A 17,869-nucleotide genomic window follows, 5' to 3' on the forward strand; every position below is an offset into this window, starting at 1 on the left:
GTATGTTTATTATCGCTCCACTTGTCTCCAAGCGCCAACTCTGGTATTTACATTCTATCTACTTAAATTTTATTGGTGTTTTCAGCTAGGTAATTGGGTTTTGTTTCCACTCTTAAAACAAAACAACCACAAAATAGGGTGTACTGTCTCTGATTGCAAGCAGCTGTCATGGTCCTCTCCTAAAGCAACTCCACTGTGGTAGTAGAGAGTGACTGTAAAAGGTGGAATTTTAAATTTCATGTTTGGAATCCTGATTAAGTCAGGTTATATAAATTACTGTGAGCTAAAATTAAAACATGCGCGTGCACACACACACACACACACATTAGATGTGTGATCCTATGTGTATATTTTTCTTTTTTACTTCCCAGATGGACATTCTGTAACCTAGTAATCTGATAATCTGCTTTCTTCAATCTAGGATATTTGAAAAGCCAGTGAGTATTTGGGAGTGAATTTTCTTAGTGCAGAAGTGGTGTAGCACTGATGTAAGGCCTTAGCTCGTGGTATGTAGGCTGCCTACCCAAAGCTGGTATAAGTCCAATAAAGCTGTTGTAGTTCAGCAGCCCAAAATCTGGACTTGTCTGCTTTGCTCATCCACTTTGGCAATGCATTAAGGAATTTAACTTAAAAGATGAATGTAAATCAAGTCAGCTCTTTTTACATTCTTTAATATTACTGCCTATCAGGGTTAAATTTGTCCTGACAGTTGTTCTTTCCCAAATCCAGTTGTGCTCTTGGGAAGGACCATCTCTCCACCTGATAGTTTTTGCCTTTCTGCCAGAAAGTACTGTTCCAACTGCCCTGCTGGCAGAGGACTTCATGTGAACACTCCTAACTCACTTCAAGGAAGGGCTATAGCATTAAGCTCATGTTGGCTGTTTAGTGGCAAGGCTCACAGCAGTGTTTAGGATAACCTGGGTCCAGGAAGTGCTGATGCACACCATTCCTCTGGCAGTAGGTAGGGATGGGAGCAGCCACAGGCGAGATGGGAGACAGGATGAGGAGGAGAGTGGAGTGACCTTTTACACTGCCATAGCTGGATTTGAAATAAGGTATTTTCTACAGCTGTGTTACTGAGACAATGAATCACATCTTGATGGATAACCTGTGAGGCACCAGAATGAATCGCATGTGCCAAAACGTTGTATTACTCATATGCTGACAAACAGCATGAAGGTGAAATGCAAGCTGTATCACACAGCTAGTAATGTTATGGTGTTGAAGAAGACTGCAGTAGAAAGCATTTCATTTTGACATTATTAAACTCAGTTTTTCAGTTGCAATAGTGTTTTTCATTTCAAAATTTCAATTTGGTTAAAATACACCACTGATGGAGCAGTTTGTTGCTGTTTCTACAATATGGCTCTTTTTGACTTACAAAAAAGTTCTGTTTCAGATGACCCTAATTTTTTTACCATGAAACAAGATATTAAATATTTGCACAAATCACATTGCTAGGAGGGCAACTAGGAGGTAGCAGAAGATTCCTGCAGGAATATCCTATAGTCACATTACAGAAAAGTTCTGTTTTCCCATAGATTTGGTTTGTTTTGGTCATCCAAAGCAAAACTTTTTAAGAAACCTGCAGAACATGCTAGAACTCTAGAAGTCTGCTGCTGTTCTCTGTCCTGTTATGTTAATATATGGCTTATGTCTCATAGTCTACGTGATAAACATTTCTAAACTATGACTTGTCTTAAATATATGACCACTGCTTTCATGTTCAGGTAGCCCTATGCCAAGTATGTAATACCATGTTCTCTACAGAAATCTTCATATCCTACCCAGCTTGCAGTTAAGTGTATGTGATTTCAGTGTGCTTGCTTTTCTGCTTTTTCATGTTTTTTTTCACTATGCCACTGTGGAATTATCAGTAAATTGAAAACTTAATCCCTTCAGTTCTCCATAGCCAGGAGGTCAATTTCACTGTGTAAAGCTCCACTATGTTTGTCTCGGTTTGTATACAAAAGCAGCCAAAGTGAGTTTTCCAGCCACTTTCCGAGTAGAACCCTGTAATGGTGGAAAAGTTATTCTGGCATGGAAAGCTTTGCTGAAGAGTGATAGCTGTCTGCACACATCAGGCAACTCCCACTACAGAGTGTTTATGTGAGCCTCAGCTTTCCTGATAAAATACTTGAACGTTGGGATTCCCTTTTATCTTTGTAACAGAATTTTCACAGCAATATCCTGTAAACTTGTGCTGCAGTTGGTCAGTAGGGGATAGGTTTTATGCTGTCACTAGTCTGGTCTCCTTGCTCTTGCTGTCTTTCGTTAGAGGTAATTTTCATACAACAGAAATGGCTTCTGCGACATGTGCGTTAAGGGGGACATCTGCTGGTCACAGCACCGCTGGGTCAGGGCAGAGTACCAGGGAACCCTGCCAGGGCATGTTTGTCTTGGTAAGAGCTGAGAAATGTAGTTCTGTTCTCCGCATATGTCCTGAACCTTCAAGCTACCAAGCCCTTGACTCTGACAGCTGCCCAGTGCTTGGATTAAGTAGTGTGCAACTGTGGAGAGACTGCACTGAAATAGCGAAGGTAAAATCTCAAGAGGTCTGGATGATAGTGACCTTATCTGTAAATAAGCCATGGATGAACTTGTCCAGAATTTCATGAGCTGTAGGTTACAGTGATTTTTAGCCTTTCATGATCTGTACCCTTTTTAACCCTCATAAATGAAACAGTGATGGCTAAAAGAGAGCTGAGAGACCAAACTTACCGGTGTGTCCTGCCACTGCTGCATGTGTTTCATTGATGAACCCTAGCTAAAACAAGGTCTCTGAATGCCTCAGAAGCATTTCAGTACTACAGCAAAAGCTAAGAGTACTTCTTCCATCAGTTTTTCTTGTACCTTCTCCTTATAGAGATATTTGACAATGTTGGGTCTTGTTAGAGGAAAAACAACACAATCAGCTTATTCCAGCCTGCAGTGTACTTAGATTTTGGCCTCTTGTGTCAGTCTAATGGTCTGTGTTTAAGGTGTACTACTCTTTATTATTGTTTCTCTATGATAAGATAGCAGGGCCCAGATACCTTTTTTATATGAATCTGGAATAATTCTTGGTATATGGAGAGCCATTCAGGAGTTATATTGACAGATTTAAAGGCACTGAACCCTATTTTGAAAATCAGAAACTATTTAGCACTAGCATCATTAAGAATCAAATCTATCCTGTATTTCTATCAAAAATATTTTGTAGCTCTAGTTTCTGTAAGACCCAAATGAAGTGTTTCCTATCTACGTCATTTCAGAATGTCATTTTGTTACAGGATATTTATTCTTTGGAGAGGCAGTGATTTGGATATGCTGAGCACAAAAGGAGAGAATTGAGGATCTTTATCCCTGTTTACTTACATTGGTTTCCAGGCCTTTCAGCTTCGTCTGTAAAATAAGTACTGTCATAGCATACAAGCAAGGCTGCTGCTGTATTCTTCATAGCATGTAGCTGAGAAAATTCTGAGCTGTTCTTACATCCCTTCCACAAGGTCATCAGACAAGTGTACATGAAATCTGGGAATGGTTTGTTGTCAGGAAAGCATATATTGCCAGCTTGACACTTGTCAGAGTGTTCATGCTCTGGATATTTTGTGAGTATCAATGCACTGGATCGCAGTGCCTTGACAGTGATTATGAAGATAGTTGTCATAAAAAAATAATTTGGAGATTATTCTGGCTCAGAAGGACAAAGAGATTGAATGTATTGCATTGATCCTGTATATTTAACTGTGGGTAAGGAATTTTTTTCATTTTATGACATTTTGCTTCTATATAGTGTGTTCACAGTCCAAAACCATAATTTTTTTCCCTCAACCCTCTTATTTGTAGTTAGTTTGGGCCAGCTGGTAATCATGGGGAATATCTGATGAAAAGCTTCAGAAACTACTTTAGCCCCAAACTGAAGTACAGGCGGCCAGATGCTGCACTGTAGTGCAGCTGTGTGGTGTGGAACAGGGGACATCATGCCAAAGTAAAGATGGTGGACATAGGTGGACAGAGACTCTTAGGTTACTCCCTTGCTTGATGCCAGCAGAGATATGATGCTTTTGTGGCTTATCAGTGTTTGGCAGTGGTTCTGTGCTCTGTTCATGTAAGAGAATGCAGTTCCTGGTTTGACATCTCTATCAGGAAAGGGCATTATCATTGAAAAAAGATTAGAGAATCCTCTAAAGTGGGAGTCATCAGGATAACTCCTGCAAAGAAATTATTCGATAGGTGGTTAGTCTATTGAATATCTCTATATTTGTTTTTCTCCTAGTAGTATTCCTTTTTGGCAGCTGTTCTTGATGTACAGAAGTAACTTCAGAACCAAGTGCTGGGTAACCTTCTAAATGTTAGATTTTGTTATATCTGGTGTAGATGTAATCCATTGCTTTCAAATCAGAATGTATCTCTGGTTTTTTTTCCTGTTGAAATGGTGATGTTGCCAGTACTGCACCAATGCCATTTCTTAGTGGAAAAAAAATGGGAGTTTTGAAGGACTGAAGTTTAATCACAGCATGCATTTTTCATAATTTAGTTTTGCAAGTTCTTTTGTTTGCAGTGCATATGCCATTATGCTGTGTGGGTCAGTGTTGAAAGGTGAAAGGCTGAGGAGCTGTTAAGGGACCACAGGCTAATCCAGGTCATACGAGGATAAATTTTTTAATAGCTATGACAGTGTAAATACAGCAGTAATGTTACATTTTACTGTTTAAAAAAACACCCAACCAACAAACGGAAACAAGCCACACAAAAAAAGTAGATAGTTGATGAGAGCTGAATTTTGACAGTTCTAGGAGGTTGAAATACATGTAAGGCTTGTTCAGGCATTTATCCTGAGATTATCATAAGCAGTATTGCAATGTCATCTTGAGTGAGGGAACATTTGTAGGAAAAGGTAAGTGTTCCCTGAGTCTGTCAGTGGCTTCCAGGTGTATCGGTTCTAATAAATAACATTATCTCTCCCCATGAACCTTGCTTTCTTAAAGTTCCTAGGCAGTACATCCATACTGTGACTGAGTCATCTTATTCATGCAGCTGGAAAAACAGAAGTAGGAGGGCAGACTGTTACTGGTTTATTCTCAAGCACAAAATAATTAAAAATACATATATAGAAGAATTACAGATTTATATTTTTTTAAAAATAGTTAAATATCAGGAGTCCAGAGGATGGCCACAAAGATGATCAGAGCTGGAGCTTCTCCCCTATGAAGACAGGTTGAGAGAGCTGGGGTGTTTCAGCCTGGAGAAGGGTCCGGGGAGACCTTACAGCAGCTTCCAGTACCTGAAGGGACCCTCAGGAAAGCTGGAGAGGGACTTTTGACAAGGGGCATGTAGCGATAGGACAAGTGGTAACGGCTTTAAGCTGAACAAGTGTAGATTTATATTAGATATTAGGAAGAAATTCTTTACTGTGAGGGTGGCGAGGCACTGGCACAGGTTGCCCAGAGAAGCTGTCGCTGCCTGTGGCAGGGGGACTCTAACTAGGTGATCTTTAAGGTCCCTTCCAACCCAAACCATTCTATGATTTGATTATTAATAAATGTCTTAATAAATGGTTACTTTTCCTAAAGCAAAATACATTTGAGGTCCATTTTTAAGACTGCCTGATTAACAATTTCTTGTTTTAAAAAGTTTGTGACATGCTTGTAATGAGTCATGAGTACAAGGGTCTGCTGAAGTGTGTTTGTCTGCTGAATTGACACCTTAGACCTTGCTTTAGCCCAAAGGGATTTTCTACCTGAAGTTTACAACATGCCATTTTCCAAAGATGTTAATATTCCTCCTATATAAATGATGATTTTTTTAAATCTGTTTTGCAGATGTACAACACTCATTCATGAAAAGAAAAATATACTCATCTGCATCTATTTATAAGTGTCAAATTCTGGATCCTGCGCAAGTCAGTTCAAGCTACACACACAAATCTGGCCAGAAGCAAGAAGCTTCTTTATTCATAAGGTTAATGTTAAGCAGCGGACCAAATGCTGTCTCAGTTCCACCAGTGTATCTGTTAAGTAATCCTAGCATTACAATGGCGTATTTGAGATTGAACTTGGCTTGTAGTGCTGTCATTTTTTTCTCTTCCTATAGCTTTATCCTGCCAGGATTCTTGCTGAAATCAGTGAGTGTTCATGTTAGGGCCTAATCCTTAAGCTTCTTCTATATGTTACTGCAAAGTCTAGGTGCAAACTATAATAGAAAAATAGATCCATAAAAAGGAATTACTTCAGTTCTGTAATGGTGCTTTTGGCTGAAAATCTTCCCAATGATTACTGGGATGTTTTGCTTTTTAAGGACGAAAGCAAGAAGGACTTGAATATGTAACGGGATGTTAGATGAGGTTGGTGTCACAGAACAGTTGTGCCTCCCTGTGGTTTGCTCAACCTTATTATTTTGTTTCATTCCTTTTAAAAAACTGGACCAGTTAAAGATGTCATCACATTGTATAATGTTGCTTAGTAATAGCTAATATTGCCAGCTGCAGCTGAAAGGGAGGCATATGTTTATACAGACTATAAATAGAAGGCTTACTAAATCAACCAATGGACCACTTGCCTTTGCTGGCAATAAACTTTTAATATCACCGCTGATGCTACAGGTAGTACTTGGAAGAATGGAAAACAATCACTTTGTTTAGTGGAGGATGAAATAGTAATGGGAAAAATGTGGCTGGACTTTTCTGTGGTCTTACAGGCTGTGAAGTCAGCAGGTTTTTTCCTCAACTCAGGTTATTAATGTTATCCACAGCTGCAAGGAAGAAGAGCCTTCCCCCAAGACAAACTTTTCTATTTTTCCCTCCTTAGTTTTTCCTAATTTGGTGTTTCTGTATTTTCATGTTTTTCAGCGATGGGTAGAAGGGCTTGGATCTATCATACATAACTTTAGAGCTAACAATGTCAGTCCAATGACATGTCTCAAGAAACAGTAAGTTACTTTTTCCTCTTTTTTTCCTTTATTTTACTGTCCTATTTTTCCTTCTTGGAATTAAAAAAAAAATTGTTTTTCATAGTTCAACATTTGCAATCATGAAACAGTGTAATAAAGAAAATGGTGTTAAATTAGTTTAGAGTTTTTCTTTCCTTTTGACCAGAAGAGGACTCGGGTTTGTATCTGGCACCTGCCCAGGAGAAATTACACGAGAATTTATAACTCTTCATTTGCTTTATTGATATTGTATGTTTTAATTATCATCTGGTTTGTTCTTTCATTGTTGCATATGCAGACAAAACCCCATGAGTCTGTCTTGTCTGCACACTTGCGTTAATTGATACACTGATTCTTTTGGGCTGCTTTTTGCTTTTACAGTTCAAGTGCTCTGTCTAAAAGGTTCCAGAAAAATGTTTTTATTACAGAACAATTATTTGTACTCATTTCACAGACATGGCAATAATCTTAAGCTAAATAGAAGTGTCTAGATCCCAATTTTAATAAATAGTATTTTAAAAATATTTCATTCTTAATTTCAGCTGGATGAAGCTGGCCTTTCTAACAAACACAAATGGGAAAATTCCAGTTCGGAGGTAAGCACAATTGGGAGTTCCAATTTTTATCAGGTACTGGTTGTATAATATTAATAAAATTATGTGGATTAATAATAAAATGTAATATAAATTTTATTACCAATACATACATAAAAAAATAAGTACAGAACTAGACATAGCTGAGTTCCTTACCTCCTTGGTAAACTAGGCAGGACTTCTTAATCAGCCTAGTAAGTTTTTCCTTAGTCCATTGTAATGAAGATAGGAGTGCTTGTAATTGTTTTCAAACTCACTTAGAGCTAAAAGCATCAGTTTTCTCAGCTTAAAACTCCTCAAACTCTGGGATGGGTTTTTCAGTTGTAAAACTTCATAAAATACTTACCAAAAGAACCATAAGAGCTTGCAGGCCAGCTAAGTAGAGGACAAAAAGGTACATTTTAAAATGTAGTTCTTTGTAAAAGAGACAGATACAGCTCTGCCAAAAATACTTCTGCTTTTATAGGAATCCCCAGAATAATATTTGGCTTTTTCCACACAGTAAATGAATCATTGTGTGTGTTATTGTCAGTAACAGAAAAGCTAGATTGGTGTGGTTTTTTTCTGCACAGCTGTTAACTATTACAGGTTAACTGATTTTCAGTCCTGTCTGGCTAGGCAGTAAATCTCCCCCGCTCCTGCTCTAGAAATTAATTTTTGGTAATACATTGAGCCTCTTTCCTTTTTATGCAGTATTTGAAAACCACACTTTTGGGGCATGCTGTTTTTTCATAAATAGAAGGTAGCAAGAAGAAGGACTTTGTAAGATAAGTCTCAGAGAACATATTTTTTTTCCGATGGTGAAAGGGAGGATTTTGCATCTATAGAATCTGCAAAAAGACAAAGGGCCTGCCATGCTGCCTCCCAGGTTTCCTTAGTTTCATGACTCGAGTGACACCTCAACAGTGTTAAGGCTGTTTCAGTGTATTAATCTTTCAGCTTTCACATGGCCAAGCCCCTGCTTATTTCTCAAACTTGAACTAAACTGCCATAAGGCACCTTCTGTGCCCAAATCCCAAGGGTAATGATGAGGGCACAATACTACAGGGGCAAATTAATTTTCAAGACTCTAGAGCTTTATGCCCGTGCTTGAACATAGAGCTTTATTCCTCAGTATGAATTTATAGCGTGCTAGCTTGTCTGAAACTGCTTCTGCCTTGAAGTATTTTATCTCGCATTTAGTGAGGCATAAATTCTGTCCGTTGTGCTACAGCACACTCATTTGCGTATGCAGATAAGCCCGCATATTGCTGAAGAGAGTCCATTCCACTGCTTCCAGTGTATTAAATCTTCAAATTCAGATTTGCGCTATTTCCAGGTTGACATAAATTGGTCTCTAGCAGCTAAATTTATTGCAAAAGTGGTTTGCTTACTAAATTGTAAGGGATCTAATCTTCCATGCTGTGCTGAATCTTCTTTACATCTGAATGCTCAAAGGAATGCTGTGTTGGTGTGGGTGAAATGTAGCAACTTTTTGGGGGTCATTTGGGAAGCTGAAAGGATGTATCACGTGGTAGGAGAGATGTCAGTGACAGGCTGGAGGAAAGTTGTAGAGGAGGAAGGTGAATGAAGGGGGGGGGGGGGGGGGGGGAAATCAGTCTGCTCTGTAGATCTGCATTGGAAAAGAGGGTGAATCAGAGCCCTGAAGGAGGATGGCAAGATCATGAGATTAGCCTGACCTAGCAACAGCTACTTACCATGAAGTGGGAAATGGCCTTCAGGTGTCTCAGCACTGGGCAGCCTGGGATGTGGGGGACTTCATTGCTTTCCTCCTCCTCCCATGAACCCATAGCATAGAGAAGGACTGTGGAGAGACAAAAGAGGAAACAAGGTAGATGCGTAAGGAGAAGGCTATGTGGGTGAGGAAGGCAAGCCAGGAAGCACTGGCCAATATGGGCAGAACGGCTGTGCTATGCAAGGTACAGCACGTTTCACATTGTTTGCCCAAGCCTCCTCCCAGGAACTCTTAGCACTGGTTTAAACCACGTGCTGTTGTTTCCCCGTCAGCTGACCTCCAGATTGCTGTGGTCAGCCTTTCTCATATACCTGGTTTTCAAACACAGTGTTACCTAGTCAGCCCTACATTGTGAAACCTCCACCTCCTCCTGCTGCTCAGGGATTCCTGTAGCAATAGCTGTAGCTCTGGGGATGCAGATTGGAAGGTAATTCTCTCAGAATACCCAGCAGATCTGTTAAGTTGCAGGAATGTGTATCACAGGATCACCTGTATTTCATTCTTACACAAAAGTGCAGTAAAACACTGAGGAAAAAAACATCTCACCTGGGAAATCAGAGCTCCTTGCATTTCTTTTTAGATTTAAGACAGGTTTTTACAGCTAGCACATGGCCATAGAGAATGATGAGCCTTGAGAAGGTGAAACTCCTTATGCTGTCGGTGGTAAATGGCATAAATAGTCCTGACTCCTTGCTTAGTACAGTTGGGGGTTGCACAGTCATGAAGATTCTTCTCAACTACTTTTGGATTTTAATGTACTCTAGGGCATATATCTATTACTATTAACCTACTATGTTTGGGAGAGAAGAAATTCTGGCAGTAGTGTGAAAACCGTAGGAGAGCAACCAGTTTTACCTTTGGGCTTTCATAAATTTTAGCAGTCTGAGTCTAGAAGTACATCGACAGGGCATTTGGTGAGATATCTTTTATTTTCAGATTTTAACACTTCTGTAAATGATGAATGAAAACGTCAGTGTTTGTTTAAAAACAAACAAACAAACAACCCCCCCAAAAAAAACCCACAAAAAAACCCCTACTTGATTTCTGCAGCTTTCTGTTGGCAGAAAATGGATTTTCTACATATGCATTGCACCTGTTCAGCTAGAGCCTGCTTAGAAATTAGCTTTGCTCAATCTATGCTTATCCCTTGTATAACTAAATTTCAAAGGATTTAAGTTGATTTGGCTTCTAACCATGAAAATATATAAAAAAAGAAAAAGCTGAACTATGAAAAATGAGGCTTAAATCTGTTTTACAGTAGTTTAATTTGAAATTTCAATTTTTATTAAATATATTTTATATTGATTACTGCAGAGTGTCTGGAAGAAATCTTTTTTGATACTTAGATGATGGTTGGAAATCATGGTTTTAGGTTATTTCTTGTGCAGTTTAGGCAGTGGTACTTCCAGTTCTAGTGAAACAGATACATTTAGTGGAGTCATGATAAAAGATTGATTTGAACAGTTTGTGTTGGCTTGATTTTTGACGTAATGGTTGGAAAGCGGTGAAGGTCTGAAGTAACCAAGTAATTTAATCCCTCAATAAGTACAATAGATTCATACCCTTCAGTCCCAGATTTGGGAAATATTTTAAATATTTATGAGGAAGTACATTCACATGTCACCATAAAAAGCCCCAAACCACTGTAGAGCATAAGGAGTAAACACCTGTAGGTGTTTGTCAGCCAGTAACTTGCCTGCATCTGAAGCAGCCAATTTTCTTCCAAGGCATGCAAGGTGAATGTAAATCTGCTAGAATTAAGTCTTTTCTGATAAAGGGAAAAGTCACTTTATTTACAATGTCCTTAGCAAATTGAAAGTGTTATGCAGTATTTTTACAATCTTTTTTGATTCATGCTATCTTTTCTAGACTGCTGCTCTCATTACAAATTACTCCTATGTTTGCCGTCATCTTTGGTGAAATAAAAAATAGTTTGGCATCAAAAATGAGTTCCCTGCAGTGACAGAGTCTTGGCTCACAGTTTCTGATTAATTACTTATGCCAGTATTACACATTTTATATGACACTTATTACTGGGGACCCGTTCATTAGAATTGATGTGGAATTTTTTTACAGAGCTGGAGATAGGTTGTAAATAGTAGAGCTAACATTACAGGTTGTAAATTGTAGAGCTAACATTACTCTGTGTTCTAGAATTAGTAGAAAAATAGACGTCTGAAATTTTTTTAAGAAACAAGTGCCTAAAGTTAAACTCAGTCTGTATTTTAGTGAAAACATCTCAGTACTTATCAGCTTTGGAAAATCAAATAATTTATTTAGTGCCTAAATAGGGATATAGAAATCTAACTGTTGTAAGAACCCAGTAAAAAAAAAGGGGGGGGGAGGAGGTGAAGCCAAGATTTGTTAAAATTTTATTTTATCATTTAGATATTTCACTTCCTGATCTTGATTTTACTAATATGAAAATATTTACATAGATGGTTTAGAGTGTTTTGGAGAGAAAACCAGCTGTGAATTGCTATGGCAACAAATAACAGCAACAGTTTGTTTCACATCTTTGACCATGTGAAATTATTTAGTATGCATGAGATTAACAAAAAGTCTCAGCAAATGGTTGTCTCACTTGATGGTAAAGAGCAACATATTCTTACTGGGCCACTATAGAGTCTTTCCAGATGTCCAGCTTTTGTTAGCATTAGTAATAGGTACTGGATACAGACTGCAATTTGTCTCTCCAGATTGAGACACCCAAATCAAGAGGGGTTGTGGGACACGTTATTTTAGTTTAAGCAGAAAGGAGGAGAGTTGTTAAGTTTGGATCCATTTCTCCAGAGTTAGAAATCATCCAAACTCCTCTCAAATGGAAATGGAAATAGACCAAATGCTTTCATGTTAATCACACCAAATAGATAAGCTATAATTGGATTTATTTAATTTCAAGTAAAACCAGTTTGTCAGTCATATGCATGGTGAAAATCACCCCTGTTTTGTGGAAGAAAGAGGATGTTAATCAGTTTGGTGGAAATATTTTGGTTGCAACTGAGACCTACCTAAACAAGTTGTGCATAGCATGTCTATCTATCTAGAACAGGGATATTTATAATGGCTTGAATGAGAGAGCATTCAAGGTGGAGAATGAACACTGCAGCTGGTGATGGGGCAGGGAATGAGATTTGGCATGCATCTGGGGGGGCTCCTGCTAGCAGTGGCTGCTTGAAAAGGAAAGAAGGAAGCTGCCATTGGGAATGGTTCATGCCTGTCTTATGGGTGACCTAGGAGACAGGTTAATGCTTGGAAGGGAAGGGACGTCCCCACCACCAGGAATGGCTGGAGACACGAGTCTCCTCACTTGTAGAATCTGCTGCTTTTTAAATACAGTCATTTATCTATGCAGAGAGTTTAAAAGAGCCAACAGAATAATGCTTTGCATGGCTGTGTATTCCAGTATATTGGGGAAAAAAAAACCTCTTTTTGTTCTTTTTGCAGTTCATTATTTTGATGTATTTCCTAATACATAGCTTGCAGGCAGAGCAGTGCTGCTCTGTGAAGCTTAGAGCACTTTTTCAACTGCAGTTACTTGGAGGCTGCTTACATTCATCAGTTGAAGCCAGAGGAAAATGTTGACAGTAAAAGCAAGAGAGAGAAACGATTGTTTAAAAAGTGACTAACATTTCTTTTTTTTTTTTCTCCACTTTTTTTGTTTTAGCATTACCAGAACCTTTGCATCAGGTAAAACAGAAAAAGTGATCTTTCAGGCACTTAAGGAATTAGGTCTTCCCAGTGGAAAGGTATTTAGTGGTTTTGAACAACTTCTATGTATACTAATGAATTGATGAATCATTCACATTTGTAGCTGTGATCTAAGTCATTTGCATCACATAAAAACATGCCTATTGTTCATGAATAACTTATTAATCACTGAAGGTTGTTTACTAAAACCAAAATGTAATTAAATCTCTATGACAGTGGTCCTGAAACCTCTTAAATGAGACTTCCCTTCTTCTCTGTATTAGGCTACCTTTTGTTCATTTATATGAAGTACATGAGCACAGAACATGCACGTAACACTTTTTTTTGTTGCATGCTGTCCTCTCAGTTGCCGTTTTTGGACTCCTCCCGGTCTTTGCTCCCTTCCATTGGAGAACCACTGCCCCATTCACAGTGGGAGCCACTGCCAGCAGCCCCGGAGAGGTGACAGCTGGTTACAGTCGCAGCTGCTTTTTTCAGCTTTACTCCCTGTGCAGTCTCCCTTCTCGATTTTGGAGGCTCCAGGCCTTGGTGCTTGGCCCTTGGTGAGGGGTAGCCCTGCAGGCTCAGCAGCTTGCTTTCTCCAGCCAGGGAGAGGGGGCTGTAGAAAGAGACAAATTCTCAGCTGGAGCAGTACCTGGCACCTGAGATGAAATTTTTCTTCAGTGTTGCACTTCCCATTTTGTTCAGAGGAGGACCTGATACTGAATGTGTTAGCCCTGTGTTCCCTCCCTCACGGAAGTTCTACATGCCCCTGTATGAAAACTGCTTTGCTTTTTAAAACCATTGCACCAAGCCTGGGACTTTTTCTCCATGTTCCTTGGCTTCAATATAAATATCCTGAAGTTTGTACAGGATTTTGGACTTTTGTGGTTTCTTTTAAGCTTCAGAACTAAAATAAAGACTCTTTTCCAGTTCTGTAGAATGAATGTTACTCTAGGGTCAGAATATAAGCATGTTGAACAGATCTATGATAAAGATGAATAAGAACTTTTTTTCAGAAAATAAAAAAGAAACTAGATAAACGTATACTAGGTAAAGAGCTAAAACAGTTCTCGGTTGTTTTTTCTGATGCTCTTGGGAAGAAAGCACGTAAGCTCTCCTTTGCTGGATAAATGTACCTTTGCATTTTGTTGCAGAATGATGAAATTGAGCCTGCAGCATTTACTTACGAGAAATTTTATGAGCTCACCCAAAAGATATGTCCCCGAACTGACATAGAGGACCTCTTTAAGAAGATGTAAGTTCGAATGTAATATAATCTTGCTTTAAACTCATTTTGCTTTATTTTTAGTCCATATCTAATAGTTTCAGAAAATTGTAAAGATTATCTAACCTTGATTCCTAGTAGATTCAAGTCTATGTTTTTCCCCTTCCTTTCCTATCAGATTGTTAATGTAAAAGTTCATTCTGTATTTTAAAGCAACTTTTACATGGGTTAGATGAAGCACCTGGAACTTTTTATTTGCATTGGCTTTACTAACTACTGTAATTTTAACTTGCTCCTTTAGGTGATTAACATAGTATGGGAACTAATGAAATAAGAAAATTGAAATTTTAAAAGTTTCTTCACTCAATTTATTCTCAGCTGGAGGACTTACATGTTGTTTTATGAAGTAAAGTTTGTTAAATTGTAGGAAGTATGGGAGATATACTGTGCTAAGCATAGACAGTTAGTATGCTTTCTGTGACTGTTCATTTTGAGATTATAGAGCTACTTCAGGTAGAAAAGTAGGTGGTTTTAAAAGTATCAACAATGTCAACATGTAAATCATACCTACTGTAGCATCGTATATGAAAACTTACATTCTCTAATAAATTTCTTTTCAGCAATGGAGACAAAACTGATTATTTAACGGTAGACCAATTAGTGAGCTTTCTAAATGAAGTAAGCTTTTTCATACATTAACTACCATACAAGTCTGTCTGCAGTGGCTTGCTTCTTCCAATCTTTCCATTGCATGAATCATGCCATTATTTGCTATGCTATTGATCTGCTGATCTTTCCATTATGGTAACATCCAGGTGCAAAAATCAGCTCCAACCTTGTATGTTGTGCTTTCTACATGTTGGCTTTGCAGATTGCATCTGTTGATTACTTGCTGTTGTGTTATGTTGTGTGTTATGTGTGTTTTATACATTTTTATACTGTTACATTCAGTGCAGTTTCAACTAAAATACACCCAGTATTTTATTATAAGCAATTACTTTACCTGTAGGCCACAGCTAAACAACACCTGCTAATCTGTTTGAATAATAGAAAAAATGAAGTCGGATTTTATAAACAGTAGTTTGATTCTTTTCAACAGTATTATTTCAATCTATTACAAATATAAGAGCTAAGAGGGTATTTTAAGAGTTTGTGTATGATTTTTAAAATCCTATGTGTGTAGAATAAGAGGAAATATTGCTGTATACAGTTGTTGGCAAGAGGCTTTAGTGTTTCTTAAAAACATCATGACTGTGCGAAGTAGTTCAATAAACAGTGCAGGGTTGGGTTTTTTTCTATTCCTAAAGCACAGTAAGGTATAGAAGACTGACTCATTTGGAATTGCAACAATAAATGCACTATGTAGATTTGACAATAACTTGGAAAAAAAATGGAAATATAACATGGATAGCTGCTTTATCACTCTGCATGATCTTTTAGGGACCAGGTGCGTTACCAAAAATCTCTCCATCTAAAATTATCTTACTACTTATAAATCCATTTTACGTATTGTTATATTTATTTGATACTGCTGTATGAAGATTCAAGCAGTAAGTTCCCTATATATCAAATTTAGAATACAATTTTCTTTTTTCAGTAGGGAATGTATGCCTTGCTTTTCACCAAACCTGAATTACATGTAGAAAGAGTAATCAAAAAGAAAAGATAGTGAGAAGATTAATAGCTTCAGGACTAATGGTTACATACTTGGGCCCTTAGTTTGTATCCACACAGCACTCTCTATTAGCAAATTGGAGTACATGCTTAATCTTACTACCGTGAAATGTTCTTTTTTCACAGCTATTTACAAAGTTCAATGTCTAAATGCTTGCAGAACTGGAGTCATAGCTAAAGCATGTAATTTTTGCTTCTGCATTGAAGGAGAAAGGATAATGGGATTTAAATTATAAACTATCCCCTTAAAATACCTCAGCCCCCTAATTCACCTGTAGTGATAGATACACTTCATTGTTTGAAGCACCCAGCCCTGTCCCCCACCTTGAACCATATTAGCTTCTGAATATTTTTCTTAGTGCCAATCCTCATTTTTCAGTAGATTACTATTATCATTATTTGAAAATTGGTCTCTATTGTTTTAGCCGTTCTTTTTACACAATCGGTGTTAGGGACAGTATTGGAGAAAGATGCATCTTGTTGACTACATTGCTACTGACAACACATTTTGTGATTCAAAATCTTGTAGTTGGCCCTTCAGTTGGTGGCCAGTGCTGGGAAAAATTAGTCAAGTGGTTTTATAGAGTAGGCATTAATTCTGATGACTGAAACTAATGCCTTTGGTTCTTTGCTGGAGGTCTTTTGGTCTCCAAATAGTTTAAAGTTTTGGTAATGATTTGAAGGACGCTAAATGACCCAGAATTTCCCTCCTGAAGTGATCATTGCTGTCCCTTTGACAGCTTGCCAACACTGCAATTAGCAGTGGTGGTTAATGCTGGAAAACTTCAAAGGATTATTATCATTATATAGGAGAGGGGAGTTACTTGGCAAAGCAGTTATATTCATGAGAGTCTTTAACTTGAATTATTTTGAATTCAGCAACTTCCTAAGCATGCTGCAGAAGCTCTAAGTATTATGGGTTTGTAAGGGAGCATGAGGATATGTTACTGGGTATGAGGGGAGGGTGAGCCACTTTCCTGGAGTTTTTCCAATTTGACTTTTAAATGCTGCTGGCTGACAGCTGATTTAACTGTGCATCAGTATTAAAGCTTCTGGGAAGTTTTTAGAAATGTAATTATTTTCAGGCACCAAGTATTTTGTCTAGGTCGTCTTCTTTTTAACATCCAATTTGAAAAAAAAATGTAGAAAAGGAACCAAAATCATTACTGTTAAGACTTGCTCTTGCCATTCATTTGCTGTAATAAATTAATAAGCCAAGTAACTCAAAATGGAAATACAGTAGTCTGACCAGGATTCATCCTTTCTTCTGGGAAGGAGGTATGAGGAGATCCTTTTCCATCCCCCTCTCTCGCACTTCCCCTCCTCTTACCCACTTCCTTGCTTTCCCTCCTTCCCTTGTTCTTTGGTTTTCATCTCCATGAAAGGACACCCTTCTTACTACTGCACAGAACAATTTCAAGAGGCGCATTTGGCCCTGGCACATTAAGAACTGCTGTGCATCTCTGTATCCACTCAAAGAGGAGACTAGAGGCCAGGCTGGGAAGGCTAAATGATCTTTCTCTCTTTGCAGAACCATACAGGCATTCGTCCTCCCCATGCTTTTAGATGGGTCACCCTCGTATGGTTAAGAATGTCTATTACAGCATAAGGGCATCCTGTATAAGTAACTAGAACAACCAAATGCAATTTTGGTGGACATACACAATTAGTCCTAGGGCCTGTTGTCTTTATAGGCGAAACTTCATGCTTTTTAGTTTCATCAGCTTTGGTGTTACAACTTTCCTGTGCCAACAAGCTCAGTAGTGCAGAATGTTGCCTCATGAGATACTAGTAAGCAATCTTCCTTTTTTTTTTTTTTAAGTAAAACTTCATCAGTTGTCAGTTTTACTTTATTTTTTTAAACTAAGTAAAAATGAAGACACGCTTTTGTTCAAATGGAAAAATGAGTGATAGTCACTGCTACAAGATTAATACTTTAAGAGTAATGTTTTACTCTTAGCTCCTTCTGATAAGTCTGGGACTGTTCTAAAGAGGAGACTTTTTGCTTTATCCCATTTATTTTCTTCTGTTTGCTTGTGA

At 38.1% G+C, this 17,869-nt stretch overlaps 1 protein-coding gene across 7 annotated transcripts in view; it reads left to right on the forward strand.

The window, feature by feature from the left end:
* PLCB4 (phospholipase C beta 4) overlaps positions 1-17,869 on the forward strand; it is a 208,597-nt gene that overhangs the window by 122,474 nt on the left and 68,254 nt on the right. For all 7 annotated transcript variants that reach the window (XM_055816320.1, XM_055816321.1, XM_055816319.1 and 4 more), the window contains 5 exons: positions 6,830-6,909; positions 7,452-7,505; positions 12,905-12,986; positions 14,085-14,185; positions 14,776-14,833. In XM_055816320.1, the coding sequence (XP_055672295.1) occupies positions 6,830-6,909; positions 7,452-7,505; positions 12,905-12,986; positions 14,085-14,185; positions 14,776-14,833 (375 nt within the window). The remainder of the gene's footprint in view (positions 1-6,829; positions 6,910-7,451; positions 7,506-12,904; positions 12,987-14,084; positions 14,186-14,775; positions 14,834-17,869) is intronic.

Source organism: Falco peregrinus, chromosome 11, assembly GCF_023634155.1.
Source record: "Falco peregrinus isolate bFalPer1 chromosome 11, bFalPer1.pri, whole genome shotgun sequence".
Lineage (NCBI taxonomy): Eukaryota > Metazoa > Chordata > Aves > Falconiformes > Falconidae > Falco > Falco peregrinus.